Here is a 17,928-nt window from a genome sequence, read left to right on the forward strand (position 1 = left end):
GTACCGGGTCCCACATGCCAACACCTCCCTACCCAGCATCTCTCCTCCCAGGAACTGGCCTTAACCCATGCAGAGAACTCCGCTGGCCTCTCAGCAGCTCAGCCCCGACACAGGAGGCTTTGTGCACTGCCGTCCCGGCGGGGCCAGGTGGGACCACAGAAGCCCAGTCTCTAAGTCCAGCTTCTGACCTGGCTCTGCCTCTGACTCCAGCTCCCTGGGGGCGTGGGGGTGGGGGCAGGTCAGACAAGGCTCCAGGCTTATTTGGAAGCTGGTACGGAAAAACCTGTTGGGGCACATACCAGCAGGGCACCCCAGCCTGCATCCCAGAGGGGTATTAGAGCAGTAGCGAGTGGGAGTGATTGGAAGAGAGTAGTAGAGTGGGGGGGGGGGACGGGACTGTGTAAATCTTTAGGGAAGGAAGGGCACAGGTATTCCGGGAATAGGAGCAGATCAGACTCAAGAGAGAAAACCGCACAGGGTGTTCCCTGTGGGCAGAAGCACCGTGCTTCCAAAAGGCAACAGGGAGATGAAAGAGGCTCTCTGGGTCCCTGTGTCTTAGATTCCTTGTGTTGCCTTTTGGCCGCCAGGGCTGTTTTAGCTGCAGGTGATGCAACCCCAGCAGCTGGGCTGGAGGCTGTCTGTGCACAGAGCAGCAGGTAACAGTTTTGGGGAGCCTCAGGGGCCCCTGAGCAGACAATTACTCGAATCTCACAGCCAACTCCCTAGGGTCTGAGAGCAGTCTCCTTCCTGCTGCCCTAGACAGGTCTGCTGGGGGCTGGGCACAGAAGCCAGGGATCCTCTGCCACTCTACCACCCTGGGAAGGTCCTCACTGGCTTTCTGAGGAGGGACCAGCAGCTCTTCCTCAGAGCAGACCAGGCCTAAGGAGATGCTATAAAGGGAGACTTCCATGGTGGCAATCATGGCTTCTCACTTTTCTCTCCTGTTAAAGTGGAAAACACGCACCAATTTTTGCTGGAGAATGTGGGTTCAGTCCCAGCTCTTCCACTTGTTATGTTCTGCAACCTCAGCTAGTCACTTCAGGTCTCCATCATGTCTCTGTTTCTTTTTCTCTTTTTTGGCCATGCCATGCGGCATGCGGGATCTTCCCTGACCAGAGATCGAATCTGTGCCCCCTGCGTTGGGTTTGCAGAGTCTTAACCATTGGATCGCCAGGAAAGTCCCTCTGTTTTCTTTACCTGAAAAAAAAAAAAAAAGGGGAATATTGGGAGAAGATGAACTGTGTGTGGGGGGTGGTGGTGGGGAGGGGGAATCCTGGGGCACCTGAGAATAGACTTCCTGGGAGGATTAAATGAGGTAATATGTGTGATGGCACTTGGCAGAGAAAAGTGCCTTGTAAATTAGGGTTGCCGGATTTAGTAAATACAGCACATAATTTGTTAGTATTAAGTATGACCCATATATTTCGTAGGATATACTATATTAATAAATTATTTGCTGTTTGTCTGAAATTGTAATTTAACTGAGCATCCTATATTTTACCTGGCAACCTGAAAAATGGGATGCAGTTTCAGCATGGTGATTAAAAGCAAAGGTTCTGAAGCCAGATTCCTTAGACTTAGAATTCTGGTCTGCTGTGTGACCTTGGCAACCACCTTAACCTTTCTGTGCTCAGTTTCCTCCTTGTCAAAATGGAGATAATAACAGTGTTTATATTATAGGCTATTGTGAGAATTAAGTAAATTAATACATGTAAAGCACTTTAGAAGAGAGCTGGGCACAGAATGGTAAGTACACATGTCAAAATGTTAACTAATATGTAATAATTAATATTGTTATGTTATTTTATAACGATAACTGTTATTAGCATCTCCCTAAGAATTCCAACCTTGGCTCTCTTCTGTAACTTCTTTCTTGCCAATCCCCAATCTGGCCACAAGAGGCCATCGAAACCCACTGAGAGAGAGCCTCGAGACCCCTGGCGGCCACTTGAGGTCTCTGAGGCTCTGGCTCCAGCCACAGATATCCAGGGGCTCTCTTGGCCCAGTCTCCCGAGGACATCAGTTTCCTAGGTGAACTTGGTGGGCAGGCAGAGTCGGGGAAGAGCCTCAGGTAGACATCTACGCAAGCGACCCTACTGAGACAGACCTCAGGACACGTGCAGGAGACTTCTAGGCTGGGTTACCCTAGTACAGCGGCTCCACAGCCAGGGTCCCTGTGCCTTTGGTTTTCTGTACCCTTCAGAACCTCTTTTGGGCACGCGTTCCAAGCAGGCTTAGGGGGAAATGAAGGGTGAGAGAGGGCTCCTGTTTCCCCAGTCCAAACCTCTGCAAGGTACTGCTGGCTGACCTGCAAGGCTGAATCCTGAATTTGGAGGCAGAAGAGTGGTCCTGGTTGCCTAGGAGTGTGTGTGTGATGTGTTTACAAATGCTCGCCTGAAGCTGGTGGAATCTCACTCCTTTTGTCCCTGGGTTTTGTTTTGTTCAACTCCAGGGCCAGATTGAGGTTGTTTTCAGATTTACTAAATCACCCTCCAACCCCATGCTCTAAATTTTAGAATTTCAGAGTTGGAGGAGATCTTAGCGATGACCTGGTCTACCACCCTCTTGTTACTGACTCAAGGAGGCTGAGTGACTTCCAGAGGCCGTAGTGTTAGAACCAGAATCCAGGTCTCCTAACTTCTCAGTGTTTTCCTCATCACTCAGATGAGGGTGTCGACTGAAAAAAAACACACAACGTAAAAGTTGAGAATTACGTTTTATTTGGCAGACAATACTGAGGGCTTAAGCCTGGGACGCAGTCTCTCAGACAGCTCTGAGGGACTGCTCTGAAGAGGTGAGGGAAGAGCAGGATATATAGGAGTTTTGTAACAAGAACCAGGCAGTCAGGATATCAAAAGAGGGACTTCCCTGGTGGCACAGTGGTTAAGAATCCGCCTGCCAATGCAGGGGACATGGGTTCGAGTCCTGGTCTGGGAAGATCCCACATGCCACGGAGCAACTAAGCCCGTGCGCCACAACTACTGAGCCTGCACTCTAGAGCCTGCGAGCCACAGCTACTGAGCCCACGTGCCACAACTACTGAAGCCCACGTGCCTAGAGCCTGCGCTCTGCAGCAAGAGAAGCCACCGCAAGGAGAAGCCTGCGCACCGCAACGAAGACCCAATGCAGACAAATAAATAATTAATTAATTAAATTTATTAAAAAAAAGAATATCAAAAGATTACTGTTCATTAAAGAAAATAAGACATGTCAAGTTAACGAATTCAGTGCTTTTCTATGTATGGAAAGATGCAAAAGTCTAGGCTCACTGAAATCATTCCTTTGATATGTATCTCAGCTATCTGGGGCCAGTATCCTGTGTTTTCCCATCCTGAGTCTCCTCAGGGTGCATTGTTGGGGGTGTGTGTGTGGCTGCAGTGGCTGATAGCTTGATGGTGGGCATCCCATTTCCGTCCTGAGTTCTCTCAGGATTCACTGTCAGGGGAGCTGTAATGTGATGCCTTTTCTTTTTAAAAAAATATTTATTTATTTATTTGGCTGTGTCAGGTCTTAGTTGAGGCATGCGGGATCTTCGTTGCGGTAGGTGGGATCCAGTTTCCTGGCCAGGGATTGAACCCAGGCCGCCTGCATTGGGAGCTCAGAGTCTTAGCCACTGGACCACCAGGGAAGTCCCTGTAATATGATGTCTTGCTGGCTGCAACATCCTTTGTTTACTGATATGGCAGGCAACATTTTTTCATTCACAAGGGCATAGCTGACTTGGGGTCCCTCTTAGTGGAATGCAGGAGGATAAGCAGTAACATACAGAGTCTTAGCTGTTGACTCATGAAAACTTGTTCAACTCTAAGTCCATATTGCTTTTCTGCAAATACTTTGCATTGCATGGTTTCAGAATACATAGAAACTCCTCCTGGCCATATTTCCTCTTGTTATAAAACTTTTTCTCCCCAGAATTCCTGGCACCTCAATCCCTCTGCTCACGTACTAGCCAAGCTCTACTCTTTTATCCAAATAGGTTTCTGTGTTGCACAAGCCAGCCTGACCTGGGAAGACCAAGATCCACTTTCCACAACTGGGGTCCATGTCTTTGCCTGTCCCAGATACCTAAATCCCAGGCCAAAGGCCTAGTTGTGTCCTCAGCCTCACCTCCGGACACCTCAGCAGCCCATACAGAGGAAGTGAGTCACAACAAGGCGGGCAGCTTGGGGCACTGTGGGCGTGGCCATGCCAGCCCAGGGTGGTGGGGGATGGGTCACAGTGATCAAAATCTCTTGGTCCGAAACAGGCAGAGAGAGAGAGAGAGAGAGAGTGTGTGTGTGTTTCTAAACTGGTAGCATCATTCTAATGCTGCCTGAGGCCCAGTTTCCCTTTCTCCATCCACCTTCTCCTTTGTCTCCTGGGGGAGGGGTACACCCTCTTATCTTTATTTTTCAGGCCTTGTCTATTCAGCTTCTGCCCCAAACTTCCCCTCCCACTGCTATCTTAAAAGAAAGTTAACTGGTCTTCAGTTCTCTGAGGAATCATTTAAAAGGTCTGGTGAGGACTTGGGAAAGTCTAGGAAAACTGCCCGAGAAAAGGGTTCAGAAACTAAAGGAGGGGAGCCAAGTAGGACAGAGATGGGGAGGGAGAAGAGGGGTACCCAAAGTTTAGCTGGGGCCCAAAGAGGAGACACTGGAACCCTGCTGGAAAAGGGAATCTGGGGAGGGCACTCAAGACAGACAGAGGGGACTTAGGACTTGGAAGGCAGAGGAAGGGGGAGAAACAAAGGGGTAGAAAGATATGATATGCTAATAAAGTTCAGCCTGGGGCAAAGAAATTAAGGGCTGGAGGGGTTGCTGGGAACTGGAAAATCAGGCAAGTCTGGGGCTAAAAAAAGGCTGGAGAGTCCCCTGGGTACCGGTTCAGGGGGTGAGGGGCCAGGGGCCAGGGGGTGGACCAAGTCTCATTTCCCCAATGTAGGCCTGGGCCAGGGGTCCCACTGCAAAGAGCAAAGGAAAAGTTTGTAAGTCAGTCAGCCTCTGCCTCTCTACCTCTCCAGATAGCGTCTTAAGTGAGGGCCAAGCTCTCAAACTGGATTAGTGGGAGGTCACATTCTTTCCTAAGAGAACTGTCAAAGCACCTGAACTTGTCTAGATAAACCATGAAACAAGCTACTGTCAGAGGTTCTAACGGTGACAGTATAAAAACGCCATTTCATTAAGGTAAAAAATTAAGTTACCTCTACTAGGCGGGCTCTCTCTCTAAATAAACCCTCAAACACATCTTAGTCACACTCTGTCCTCATTAGGAATCAAGGCCAGTTTTCTAGGATAAACATGTTGCCTCTTCCTGAAACATCAATTTTACCAGTCCAAGGGAAAAACATTTTAAAATATGAACTTGAATACGGATAAACGTGGTCTAGATTTAAAACTCAAATACATTTTACACAACAAAAGTTGGGGTTTGGCTCCTTCAGAGTCTGCTACTGTAGGTTATGTGTGCCACTGGGGGTAGGTTTTACAGCACTTGGGTGGAAACGCTGTGAGTTTTAAGGCAGGTCTTGGGTGGGGGACGCCCTAGGGGTCGCAGGCTCTGCGCTGGGAAGGGCAGCCGAATCTCGAGGGTCCGCTGCCTGGGTCGGCCCTGGAAGTGCTCGGCCTCGGCGCGCGGCACTTGGGATGGACTCGTAGAGGCTGCGCCGGCCGGGAGCCGGGGAGCCACCCTCCCTCCGCTGCCCAGTGGGTCTGGAGGGGGTAAGTGTGGCAATTGGCCGGGCAAAGATAACTGGGGGCCGCAGCCGGGCGGAGGTCGAGGACCTCAGTTGGGGGCGGGCGGAGTGGTGCAGGGGCCCGACCGCTCCGCGCCCCGATCCCCGGGGACCTCGCGGGTCTGTCCCAGGGTGCCCGGGACTACAGCGCACCTCTAACGGAGAGACTGGGAGAGTCCCCACACTGCCAGCCCTCATCGGGGACTTCTCCCCCAGTGCGGTGATTCCACTTGGCTAGGCCGCCGGCCGGGCGCCGCGAGGGCGCGGGTCCTCGCCTCGGTCTCCGCCGCTCGCCCCGGGCCGCGGGCCGGGAAGGGGGCGGTGGCAGGCGGCGGTAGCTGGGCGCGGCTGCCCCGCGCCGAGGCCCCGGCCCCGCCGCCCGCCCTCCTTTCCCTTTTCGTCGCCGGGCCGCAGGCCCACGCCCAGTCTCCCGGCTCCTGTGTTGCTCGCGGCCTTTCTTTCCCGGGCTGCCTGGGCTCGCTCTCAGCTCGGCTGGGCTCGGCGGGCGGCAGGAGGAGGAGGGAGAGGGAGGGAACGGGCAGGCGGGCGGGCGGAAGGGGGAGGAGGGAGGGAGCTGGCAGGCGGTCGGGAGGGCAGGCGGGCGGAAGGGGGAGGAGAGGAGTGAGCGAAGCCAGTCCGGAGGGGGCCCGGAGCTCGGACGAGAGGAGAGACGGAGCAGCGGCTCCCGGCCCGGCCAGCTCCGCGACGCCGCTGCCGCCGCCGCCGAGTGAGTCGGGACGGCCTCCCGAGAGCCCGAGGCGCCGCGCGCAGGGGTGGGGCGGGACGCGGCGCGGAAAAGTTGGGAGAACTGGGGTCCCGTGAGGACGCGGCTCCACGGACAGGGCCGGCGGGGAAGGCAGCGGGCCGAGGAGGGGAGAGGGGCCCGGGCGCGGGGCGCCGCAGCTGGCTCGGGGCCTCTGCCGGGTGCGCTCATGGCGGCGGGCCTGGGGGAGGGCGGGCCGGAGCGCCTCGCGGGAGCGGCCGGGCCCCCAGCGCCGTCCGAGGGCAGGCTGGCCGTGCGCCTGGGCGTCCCTGGGCGCGCCGCCCCGAGCCCGGAGGAGCCTTCCTGGGCAACAGGTAGGGACCGGGAGGTGGGGACGCGGGGCTGCTCGCGGACAGCTGAGCCCCAGGCGCCCCTTTGTCGGGGAGTAGGCAGCTCCGGTGACCACTTGCATGAGAGCCCCCTGCCCGGCTGCGGGCCCGCGTCGTGGCCCCTGGCCCGGAGGGTCCCGTGGCTATAGAGTGGGAGGAGAGTGGAGGGTCTTGCTTTTTCTTACCGGTTCACTGTGCCCACTCCGGGAGGGAGGTCAGAGCGTCCATGTGCTTAACGGGAAACAGGAAGGTGCGGCTCTAAGTGTCTATCCCGGCTCCCCAAGGCTAAGGCTCTTGTACCGTTATGGGGTGTGTGGGGCTGCGGTCGGGGGGAGCTTCTGGTGAAACGGGTTTTCTGGGCCTCCCCTCCTGGCTAATTTTTGGCCCGGAGGCTCTCTGGAGAGTAGGTTAATTGCATGTGTGTGATTATAGTCTTTGGCCTCAGCTTAGGGGTTCACTTCCCAAGCCAGGTTCTTGGCATCAAAATCTGGTCTGTCACCTGAGTAGACAGGTCCAGGAAGCAGGGGGTTCTGAGGATCCTGAGCAATGGATTGAGCCCCTCTTTCCAGAGAATTGAATCAGGGAAGGCTTCCAGCAGGTGATCACGCCCTCCCACATCTGTGTTGGAAGGGTTGCTGTCCCGTACCAGAGTCGAGGTGACTGGGCCCCATGTGGGTGGCCGATAGTGCTTGTGATGGGACTCCTAAGGGTAAGGACTTGTCTGCAGCCTCTTCCCACTGCGCCTGGCCCTAACCATACAGTGACCTGCACACCCTCTGTTCTGAAGAGAGAGAGTTCCTTGTCTGCCGTGATGCCCCACAATCCACTCCCTTCACTGGGGCCTCTGGCCAGCTTTCCCCCTGGGGAGGAGGGCTTCCACTTTCCCCTGTCACTGGCCACAGGCTGGCTGATCCTTTACTGTGCCTTCTGCACACACCCCCTCCTGCCCCCCATCTTCCTCTTCCACCTGCCCATGGGGGCTGTAGTCTCATGCAGTATTCGGGTGTGTTGGGACCTCTGGTGGGGCAGCCCAGAAAAATGAAAATTTGGGGACCTATACTGCAGCCTGGAGCAATGACACACCTCTTCTTGGCTTCATCCATTGCTCGCTGCCTTCTAGTTCATGACCTGCTGTTGCTCCCTGAAAAAGTTTTCAACAAGGAGGACTATTCAGGTCCTCTTCCACTTCTTTTTTGTAGTCCCTCAGGCTTCAGTGGAAGCTGGGAGTCTGTGGGACCCTCTCTTTGTCACTCTCTCTTCCCTTACTTACTGATCCTGTTATATTTTCCTTAATTATTCCTCCAAACTGAGAGCTGCTGGGACCGTTATCCCATTGAGTCTGTGAGATCTCTTCGTCCCAGACTCAAACTTCTGCCCTCCTAGCCAGCTGGGTCTACAAGCCCCCATGGGGACTTTCTGCCCCTTTTCGTCCATCGGTGAGGGTCTGGGACAGGTCAGTCAGAGTTGGGGCAAAAGTTGGGGGCTGGGCGGAGCCCTGTTCATGTTGCTGGTAATCCAGTGCCCACGAAATCCCCGCTCTGCTGGCCCCTCTCCAGCCTGTGCCTCAGAAAGTGGTGTCTGGGTCTCTGGGTGAGGATGTGTGTCTGTGAGAGAGAGAGAGAGAGAGACAGAGACACACACACACACACACACACACACACACACACACTATTGTCTTGTCATGTGTGTGGGGGAGTAAATTCTATAAGTGGAAAAATATTTATAGGTGTGATTTTCTCCACCAGGAGATTAAGTAACGTGACCCAGAAAAGCAGGGTTGTCTCCCTATCCTGAGGGAACATCCCCTTTTCTTGACCCAGCTTTTTGTTTGTGGGATCCCTTTACTTGGCTGGGTGTGCCAGGGATGCCACTGGGAGCAGACTGATTGGTTCTGTGGGGAAGTGTAAATGAGGCCGGCTGGGAGCCCCTGTTGTCCTCCCTTCCCCGTCACATGGAGTCAGAAGTCCTGACCCTGCTAAATCTGGTGCCTCTCCCTGCTGGGCTAGGCCCTGGGGGGTGACGGGCAGGGCTGGGGCAGTTGCTTCTCTGCTAATGGAAGTACTGGGTGGCAAGGGAGGGCTATGGTCACAGAAAGCCTGAAACCCAGGTGTGAGAGAGCCCTAGTTCAGAATCTGCCTCTCTGGACTCCTGACACATCATGCTGTCCTGCTCACACCATCTTCCACTCTCCCTGCTTGGAGCAGGAAGGGGACAGGTGCTGTCTTGTCCTGGGGTTGAGATCTTGTCCAGGCGCTTGCCCTTGACCTCTCTCTGACCCTCTGCCTACTCCCCCAGCTTCTCATCTTCTTTGTCAGGATCAGACTGGCATAAGACATTCCTGGACCCCAGGAATCAGGGAGAGGGGCTCCACTCATACCCTCCAGGACCCCAGCCAGCCCTCTGAATCTTTAATCCTCACAATATCTGTGACAAGAGAAACTTCCCTGCCGGTTTCCACTGACCGGAAGCTGGGTCAGGGATGGGACCCAATTTCTAGGCCTGACAGTGCCCTTGGCTTTAAACCTCAATGGAGGAGAAGTTGGGCTCCAAGAGGTATAGCAGTGAGGTGACTGGGTCAGTTCTATTTCCTCACCTCCAATCAAGCTAAGCAAAAAAGTTGGAAAGGAAGAGCCAGAGGTGTGCCACCACATCTAGGCATTCTGCCTTGTCCGTTCTCTACTAAATTTTCTACAACTTCTCTCCAGGAAAAAAGTGTGTGTGTATGCGCCTGGTTGCGTGGGGAGAGTTCTACTGTGGATAATTGTGTTTTAATTTTGTTTAGTTCAAAAGGCTTCCATCTCTTTTAACTAATTAAGTATTTCTTCTGGCTGAGGTGGAGGGGGAAGTGGCAGTACCCTCAGGAGCTGAGGCCTGGAGTGTGTGTGTGTGTGTGTGTGTGTGTGTGTGTGTGTGTGTGTGTGTGTGTGTGTGTGTGTGTGTGTGTGTGTGTGTGTGTGTGTGTGTGTGTGTGTGTGTGTGTGTGTGTGTGTGTGTGTGTGTGTGTTGCTGGGGGCGGGTGGAGCTGAAGCTCCTTTACTGTCAGTGCTGACCTCTGAGAGAGCAGTGACCAGGAGTGGGGACAAGAGGGTAAAGTCCTTGAGCTGGAATACAGACCCGTGACAGGCTGAGAGGGATTTCGCAAGTGCTTCTGTGGTGGGTGGGGGCGGAGCCGTCGGAGGAGCAGCCCAGCACAGCTGTGATACGATCAGCCTTCAGCTGTAGAGCGGCACCATTTGGTCTCCAGTTCACAGCGGAGAACAATCTCCCAACTCTCCTTCCTCCCTGGCTGGGAGGGGACTACCTTCCTTCTGTGTCAGCTTTTAGTCTCAAGGCCAGCCTGGATACCACCCACCGAGCCTCCCTCCTGGGAGAACGAGGGGTCAGGAGCCTGGCAGATTTGCCCTTGTCATCCTTCTGGGTTCACTGCTCAGTCCCAGGACTGCCAGGTGTTGTGTGGTCCCAGCATCACTGTCTCTTAAGGATCATCTTGCTGCTTCTCTCAACTCCAAGCAGCTGCTGTCCCCGCTTGGGCCCCAGATCATTCCCTTCCTCATTCAGGTATTCAGGTAGTCACTAACACCCTGTAGATCCTTTCTCTTTCAGTGAAGGAAAGGGGGGAGGCGGGGGAAAGCAGCAGCTCTTTCCTAGCTGAGGGTATTTGTGATGGGTGTTCCCCACGCAGACTAGTACTTTATTTTCTAGATGAGCCTTAACAAGAAATAGCTCCTAATTCTACCAGATGTCTTAGTCTGCTCTCTCGACTCTCTGTCCCCCAATCCCTGACTCCCTGAAGCCTTGTCTTCATTTTGTTTCTGAGGATAGGCTTCAGATAGGGTTCTTCTGCCTTATGTTTAGGAACTGGATGGCCTGGCATGGGGTATTAATCTTGTGTGCAATATTTTGATGTCCATTGGTTGTCCTGGAGCTCAGCATTCTTTGGGAGCATAATTTTGCTTTACTCAGGCCTCTTAATTTTCCCTAGGACCTGCTGCCTCAGTGGCTTAGAAGGAAGGAGGAGGAAGGGTTTGCCCCAACCCTGCAATCCTTTCTTGGGCTTCCCTGGCAAGGAAGCTTCCAGTTATGGGTTGCTTGGGGGCACTAGGGGGAGGCTGGAGAGTGCGGGGAAGGGAGGATGCCTCTCACTTTAGTTAAGATTGTTGGCTACAGCTTCTAGGGCCAGATCCTGCCTGTCCTCCACTTGAGGATAGCAAAATGATGGAGAGACCCCAAGATTCTTAAGTCTAGGGAATCAGGACTTCTACGGGGTGTTAGCATCACCTTTGGTTGATGTGCATAGTAAATGTTAGAGCTGGAAAGCCACCATATTTCAGATGGGGAAACTGATTTGTCCACATGGCCAGGACCAAAACCCAGGGCTTGAGTCTCTGCCCCTGCTCTTTCTGTTAACACTGTGAAAATTTTCATCTGTCTCTTCTTACACTGCTGCCTGCTTTGATGCCCTCTACCTTCCCCTTCCTCACTCAGGATGCTCCAGACCTTATATGACTACTTCTGGTGGGAACGGCTGTGGCTCCCTGTGAACTTAACCTGGGCTGATCTAGAAGACCGAGATGGACGTGTCTACGCCAAAGCCTCAGACCTCTATATCACACTACCCCTGGCCTTGCTCTTTCTCATCATTCGATACTTCTTTGAGCTGTGAGCATACCAACATACCCCTATGCCTTCCCTGGCTGCCAGCCACAGTTTCTTGTACTTCAAGTTTGTCTCTTGCTGTTTAATTGGTCCTGGACCCTGGTGTTCTCACCACCCAGGTCCCTGCCTACTGTGTGCCCCCTACTGAAGGCAGCATTGTCTTTCTGAGGGCTCAGCACCCCCAGGCCCTTTCCTTCAATGGTTATTTGTTCTCACCCTCCACCCGCCTGGTCGCTAGTGAACACAGGCAGCTTTGTCAGCTATGGGCAGCCCAAGGCAGCCAGAGAGGGGGTTGCCGGGAAACTGAGGCCCAGGATAAAGTTGTCTGAGCTTGCAGCCCTGCCCCGCCAGCCCCCTAGCTTAGGGGCTACCAGGAGACTGAGGTGCTTCAAGAGAGCCAGACGGTCCTCACTCATATCCCTTCCCCAGTTACGTGGCTACACCACTGGCTGCCCTCCTGAATGTAAAAGAGAAAACTCGGCTGCGGGCACCTCTCAACCCCACTTTGGAGCATTTCTACCTGACCAGTGGCAAGCAGCCCAAACAGGTATGAGCTGCAGACCCTGTTCTGGGAGTTAAGAGTTCTGGTGGGGAGTAAGGAGGAGATAGGGTTGGAATGCCAGCTCTGGTGGCGGAAGAGATGGGAAAGCAGTGGGGCCAACTTGGGTCATTACTGGTAGAGGGTGGGGTGCTGCTGAGTTCTGAAGCGGAGTGTAATGGGCTTCTTCACTACACTCAGGCAGAGGTAGAGCTTCTGTCACGGCAGAGCGGGCTCTCTGGCCGCCAGGTAGAGCGCTGGTTCCGCCGCCGCCGCAACCAGGACCGGCCCAGTCTCCTCAAGAAGTTCCGAGAAGCAAGGTAGGGGAGGTTGGAACGATAGAAACTGGACGGCAGAGGAAGGTCTGATGTATTTTGGTGGGAGGGGTGGGTCATAGCTGTATGCAGGGAGATTATACCCAGCTGAGGAGGGAAATTCGGTTATTAATATCCGTGAGAGGCTATCTGGAGGGAGGTACTTGGGGGTTGGTTGGAGGGCTGTGCCATTCTCCCACCCCACTCTCCTAGCTATTTCTGCTTCCTCTTCCAGCTGGAGATTCACGTTTTACCTGATTGCTTTCATTGCCGGCATGGCTGTCATTGTAGACGTGAGTGGGGATTACTGGGAGGTGGGAGTAGATTCTCTGGCAAGGTGGGATGAGGCCACAGAATTTGGGTCCCTTCTCCTTTAACCTCTCACCATCTCTCTGCAGAAACCCTGGTTCTATGACATGAGGAAAGTTTGGGAGGGATATCCCATACAGGTACGAGATGGGTCCTGATTCCTTACATGGGGTGATTAAGAGAACCAGTGTAGGATAGGATTAGGACATACACATTCTTGTGAAGAGATGATCTCGGAATATGTGACAGAAAGGACTGGAGTCATGGTGCTAAACATAACCTCATGTTCTGGGAGGGCTGGGTTTGGAGAGGTGAGACCCTTGAGTCCAGTTGCTCTGGGGTCCCTTACCTTCCTCTTTTCTCTCCCCTCTCCCAGAGCGTCATCCCTTCCCAGTACTGGTACTACATGATTGAACTGTCTTTCTACTGGTCCCTGCTCTTCAGCATTGCTTCTGATGTCAAGCGAAAGGTGGGTCAAGGGGCTGTGCCATTAAGCCTAGGAGCCAAAATGAAGCCCTGGGATGAATAGCCTCCCCTGTGACTTCTGGGTGCTTTGGATGGAGTTGTGGGATAAGTGGAATTAAAGGTGAGGGGGAGGAAGAATGGAGGCTAGGGACCAGGAAAAGGTCCTCTGGAGGCTGCATCTTTTCTACAGGATTTCAAGGAACAGATCATCCACCACGTGGCCACCATCATCCTCATTAGCTTCTCCTGGTTTGCCAGTTACGTCCGAGCAGGGACTCTTATCATGGCTCTGCATGACTCTTCTGACTACCTGCTGGAGGTTAGGATTTCTGGGCATTTCTTCAAGCCTAGAGACCCTGGTGCAGGTTCTTCTGTCCCTCTATCCATTTTCGGTGGGGTGGTGGTGGTGGGGTAGTGGTGGTGGTGGATGTTCCTGGGACCAAGGAGCTGGGGGCACAGAGCCAGTGTGGTAACTGGGGCGTACATAGGAACGTATACGGGAGAGTAGGGAGCTCATGATGGGTGGGGGCTATCTACACAGTCAGCCAAGATGTTTAACTATGCGGGATGGAAAAACACCTGCAACAACATCTTCATCGTCTTCGCCATTGTCTTCATCATCACCCGACTGGTCATCCTGCCCTTCTGGTGAGTAGGAGGCGACACTATACTCCTGTTTTCAAGAAATCAGGAGTCTCCCTGCTCCGCACCCACATTTTCAGTCCTCCATCTTAACCCCTTCTTTTCTGTGTTCACAGTTCTTGTCTCTCCCTTTTCATCCCAAGGATCCTGCACTGCACCCTGGTGTACCCACTGGAGCTCTATCCTGCCTTCTTTGGCTATTACTTCTTCAATTTCATGATGGGAGTGCTACAGCTGCTGCATATCTTCTGGGCCTACCTCATTTTGCGCATGGCCCACAAGTTCATAACTGGAAAGGTGAAGCTTCTGTCCCCATTGTGTAGGCCCTACTCCCCTCAACTCTAGTACTGCCCAAATTCCCTTCCCATATCAGCAACCCTCTAAAAACTACTGGGGGGCCCTGGGTGTAGCTGGAAAAAGCCTACAGAGAGAGGCAGTCCTTAGGGGTTTGTAACCCTTCTCATCCCTTTCCACAGCTGGTAGAAGATGAACGCAGTGACCGGGAAGAAACAGAGAGCTCAGAGGGGGAGGAGGCTGCAGCTGGGGGAGGAGCAAAGAGCCGGCCCCTAGCCAACGGCCACCCCATCCTCAATAACAACCATCGTAAGAATGACTGAACCGTTGTCCCTGCTGCCCCTCAGATTAATGCATAAAGCCAAGGAACTACCCCACTCTCCCCACAGGGTCGCTTGAAGCTCTGGGGAGAAAGGAGAAAGCGAGAGGACGGTGTTCTTCTCTGTGTCCCCACCCCTGCTGCTTTTTCACCCAGTTGCCTTTAAACCAAATTCTAACCAGCCTATCCCCAGGGAAGGGGAGGTTGGTTATATCCTTGTTAGAGCGGGGGATGGTCTTATTTTCCTCTCTACTTTCCAAGTTGTCCTTTCTATTGCTTTCGAGACCTTTCCTCAGCTCCGGGGGTGGGGCTCACAACTCACATTCCTTATTCTTCAGAATCTGGCCCTAGCTCTCTGCCTTTGACTCCTGGACCTCCAGAGCCAGGGTCGTGCCTTACTGTCCCACCCGTGGGCCTCATTCTGCCAAAGTTGGACCAAGGCTCACCTTTCTAATCTCCCTAACTTGGACCAGAAACCAAAGCTGAGCTTTTAACTTTTTTCCTCCTAAGATACAAATGAATTGAGTGTAGGAGGGTGCACATGACCCTTATCCTACCTCTGCCAAAAAGTGGGGGCCACAATGGGGACTGCTCAGACAGTCTTTTGTTATTTCTCTGCCAGCTGTCCCTGTAGTCACAGGTCCAAGATGTTACTGCCTCCTTTCTCTGGCCTCTTTCCCTAGGCTAGCTGGTTTGGAGTAGAATGGCAACTAGTTCTAATTTTTATTTATTAAACATTGGGGGTTTTGGTTTTAAAGCCAGAATTACAGCTAGCGCCTGGCGTTTCAGCAGAGGGACCACTTCAGACCAAAACGTACTGTTAATGGTTTTTTTAATTAAAATATATTAAAGATTAAGTAAAACACGGCAACAAGTGTTTGAGACTCTTAAGAACTGAGAAGAGGGATCAACTAAATAAACTAAGGTAGTCTTCCTCATGCCTTCCTCATGGTTACATAACATTTAAAAATTTCAGATGGCAAGTAAGAAAAAGCAAAAGTAGAGAAAGGTCAAGATTAATGACAGCTGCCCACTGGGAAGGATGGGGGAAAACAGCTCTCTCATCAAAAGACCCCAAATTGGGAGTTGAGGGAGAGAAATCAAATCACAATCTTAGTTTTAACATCTTGTTAAAAGACTTTCAAGAAACAATACAAACCAGGGATAATAAAATACACAGCCCTCATTCTAGGAATAAAGTCTGTTAGAAGCATGAACACCTGAACAAATGTAGGATGGGAGGGGTGAGCAACAGGAGGACTGAAGGGATGTCAGGCCTAGGTTAGAGTGGTGACCTCTCCCACCTCTATGCCTCAGGAGGTGGGGGAGGGGCCCTGCCTGCTAGCACCACAGTGGAAGGGATCTCCTGATCCAGAACCCCCATTTCTATCTACTAGGAGCTGGGGGAGTAGCCAGACTAGAGACCTGGGGGTCAGAATTCAACAGTCAGGAAGACCCAGTTCCTGAGGAAAGGGCAGTTCAGGAAGGGTTCGGAAGGTTAGGAAGAAGGCTGTCCTCTAAAGAAGACGCCCTCTGCATTCGATGGCCCCACAGCAGCAAAGCAGCTCCTTGCCCTCCACGCTGCCCACCTCGTAGTTGTAGTCCCAGGTGAGTTCTGTCCCAGCCCGGATTCTCCTGAAGAGGAAGAAAAGGAAGGAGCGTGGTGAAACGGCAGATAACCCAGGCACCTGGGGTGACTGGGCATGCAGGTGGCGCTGGATCACAGATGGAGGAGCGACCCTTCAAATTTCTGTAGCCCTTGCCCCTCCCCAACCATCCCCTTTCCTGACTCCCTCTTACTTGCTGGCAAAGAAGGCCACCCACGGGAAGCGAAGATCATGAGTATCCACGAAGACATTCTGGACAAACAGGTTGGGGCTGCAGCTGTGCTATAGGGTTAAGGACAGATTCAAGTAAGAACTAAGGAAACAGAATCTGGCTTTGTGGGGTGAGTGAGAGTTGGATGAAAACAATGCCATTTGATCCTCCCCATCACAACAGAGAAGTTTTGAAAGATCCTTTGAGATCAAGAATTTATAACAAGAAAAGGTGGGTTTACATAGTTGTGTTAAAAGTACTAGAAATGTGAGGACCATGGGATAATCAGCACATACAGGTGAGGGAAAGGGGTCTCACATTGAGGTAGCGGCCCAGGTTGCCTTCAAGCTTGGCATCGATGATGTAGCAAGACTCCTCCCCATCGTAGAATTGGCGTGTGTTCTTTCGAACAGGTGCACTCTCTCCCTTTTCCACGGATGCCATGTTGGTTGATTTAATGGCAATCCCATGGGTTGATTTAAGAGCAAAACCCCGGGTTGATTTTACTGCCACTTGGCGCTTCATTGGACCTGGACAGGAAGAATGGGGTTAGGCCTGTCCTACCTCATGACTGGATATTTTACTTCCATTTTTATCCCACCCAGGGCAGCTCAGGAATACCAATAAGCTGGGACTCTGAGGCAAAGAGCCTAGGTGGCATTTTTTTCAAGCAGGATTAGATCTGCTGGATAAAGGGGCTGAGGGAAAAGAGTAGGGAACTGGGAAGAAGAGAGGGAAGGGATGTGTCAAACATTGATATTAACAGTTTAGCTGGGAGTCAGGGAGCCCTCCCAGAGATGCTTCAACCCTCAGGATCTGAATTTTCCCTCCAACTGGTTCTTTCCTACTACCCCCCAAATTCTTCCAGACTACCAGACATGTTCTTCTTGTCCTCAAAGTCATCCCCTTCAGAGCCAGAGGAGATGGTCTGGATATCATCACTGTCAACGGCTGTGGCTGAAGTCTGACCAGCAGTGGGCTTTCGGCTGGTCCCGCTTTCCCCCTCACTTTCTGTGCTGCTGGACAGTGTCAGGATGTCCTGGGGAAGCGGAAGGGTGAAAAGAAGTAATAAGGGTAAATGGAGAGGGCGCTTTTGAATCCCTGCTTTTACCTGTGGTTACGCAGGAAGGAGCTCAGACTATAGCAAGATTAGATGCTGGGTGAAGGAAAATGAGGCAGGAAGTCAAGGCCAGAGAAATAAGATATGTAACAGTAATTATGGTGACAGACTTGATGAGGTGAGAATGTTCCTTTACTCAGACTATGAATAAAACAGAAAGCTGGGTAAGGTGCAGCTTGAGAAAGGTCACTTACGTCAGGGTTTGACTGAGCAGAGGCCATGAGTCGTCGGCTCTGATGCATGCTAGTCTTACTTGGTGGGCGGCGAAGTCCTTCAGTCTTCACGGGAGAAGGATTGTAACCATAATTTCGAGAGCTTTCAGTAACTCTGATGAGAGAGGAAGACATGAGAGGGGTCAGGTTACTGGATGTTTCTTAGGCTACTTTTGTAGGCTTTAGAGAAGGTAGACTTGGAAAAAGGTCAAAGAGAGAGGCACTCACACTGACATCTTGTTCCGGTCATCAGGGTCCTGGAAAAGAGAGCAAGTGAAGGGTTAAATGTTTTCATGGTCCTGGATAACAAATCCAACGATTACAGACTTCACCTCAAATGACCTCCAAAGACATTAGCCAGTAACAGGTACACTATCTAAAGTGGAGTGTGTGTGAAGAAATTCCTCTGCAAGTTAAGAGTAACAATCATTCTCATCAG

At 52.4% G+C, this 17,928-nt stretch overlaps 2 protein-coding genes across 7 annotated transcripts in view; one reads left to right on the forward strand and one right to left on the reverse strand.

Annotated features, from left to right (window-relative positions):
• The first annotated feature begins 6,300 nt into the window (after positions 1 to 6,300).
• Positions 6,301 to 15,213, forward strand: CERS2 (ceramide synthase 2). 4 transcript variants are annotated; one of them, XM_060139016.1, is made up of 11 exons: positions 6,301 to 6,437; positions 11,288 to 11,461; positions 11,888 to 12,005; positions 12,198 to 12,316; positions 12,546 to 12,603; positions 12,709 to 12,759; positions 12,996 to 13,088; positions 13,275 to 13,403; positions 13,626 to 13,732; positions 13,870 to 14,023; positions 14,203 to 15,213. In XM_060139016.1, exons 2-11 carry the CDS (start codon positions 11,289 to 11,291, stop codon positions 14,341 to 14,343), a joined length of 1,143 nt encoding a protein of 380 aa, XP_059994999.1. In that variant the 5' UTR covers positions 6,301 to 6,437; position 11,288; the 3' UTR covers positions 14,344 to 15,213. The 4 variants fall into 4 exon arrangements, with proteins under 4 accessions (XP_059994999.1, XP_059995001.1, XP_059995000.1 ...); XM_060139018.1 differs by lacking the exon at positions 13,275 to 13,403; XM_060139017.1 differs by lacking the exon at positions 12,709 to 12,759.
• Positions 15,214 to 15,452: 239 nt separating this feature from the next.
• SETDB1 (SET domain bifurcated histone lysine methyltransferase 1) overlaps positions 15,453 to 17,928 on the reverse strand; it is a 30,129-nt gene continuing 27,653 nt past the window's right edge. For all 3 annotated transcript variants that reach the window (XM_060139012.1, XM_060139013.1, XM_060139011.1), the window contains exons 17-22: positions 17,718 to 17,746; positions 17,472 to 17,604; positions 17,031 to 17,196; positions 16,476 to 16,687; positions 16,140 to 16,228; positions 15,453 to 15,974 (exon numbers count right to left, since the gene is read on the reverse strand). In XM_060139012.1, coding sequence (XP_059994995.1) covers positions 15,857 to 15,974; positions 16,140 to 16,228; positions 16,476 to 16,687; positions 17,031 to 17,196; positions 17,472 to 17,604; positions 17,718 to 17,746 — 747 coding nt within the window. In that variant the 3' untranslated portion in view covers positions 15,453 to 15,856. The remainder of the gene's footprint in view (positions 15,975 to 16,139; positions 16,229 to 16,475; positions 16,688 to 17,030; positions 17,197 to 17,471; positions 17,605 to 17,717; positions 17,747 to 17,928) is intronic.

The sequence above is a fragment of the Lagenorhynchus albirostris genome, chromosome 2, assembly GCF_949774975.1.
Source record: "Lagenorhynchus albirostris chromosome 2, mLagAlb1.1, whole genome shotgun sequence".
NCBI classification, from domain to species: Eukaryota; Metazoa; Chordata; class Mammalia; order Artiodactyla; family Delphinidae; genus Lagenorhynchus; species Lagenorhynchus albirostris.

Coding starts and splice junctions, on each gene's coding strand:
- CERS2 (XM_060139016.1), top strand. CDS start 11,289: ATGCTCCAGACCTTATATGACTACTTCTGGTGGGAACGGCTGTGGCTC. Junction 12,760..12,995: donor GGGAGGGATATCCCATACAG/GTACGAGATGGG, acceptor CCCCTCTCCCAG/AGCGTCATCCCTTCCCAGTA. Junction 13,404..13,625: donor CTTCTGACTACCTGCTGGAG/GTTAGGATTTCT, acceptor CTATCTACACAG/TCAGCCAAGATGTTTAACTA.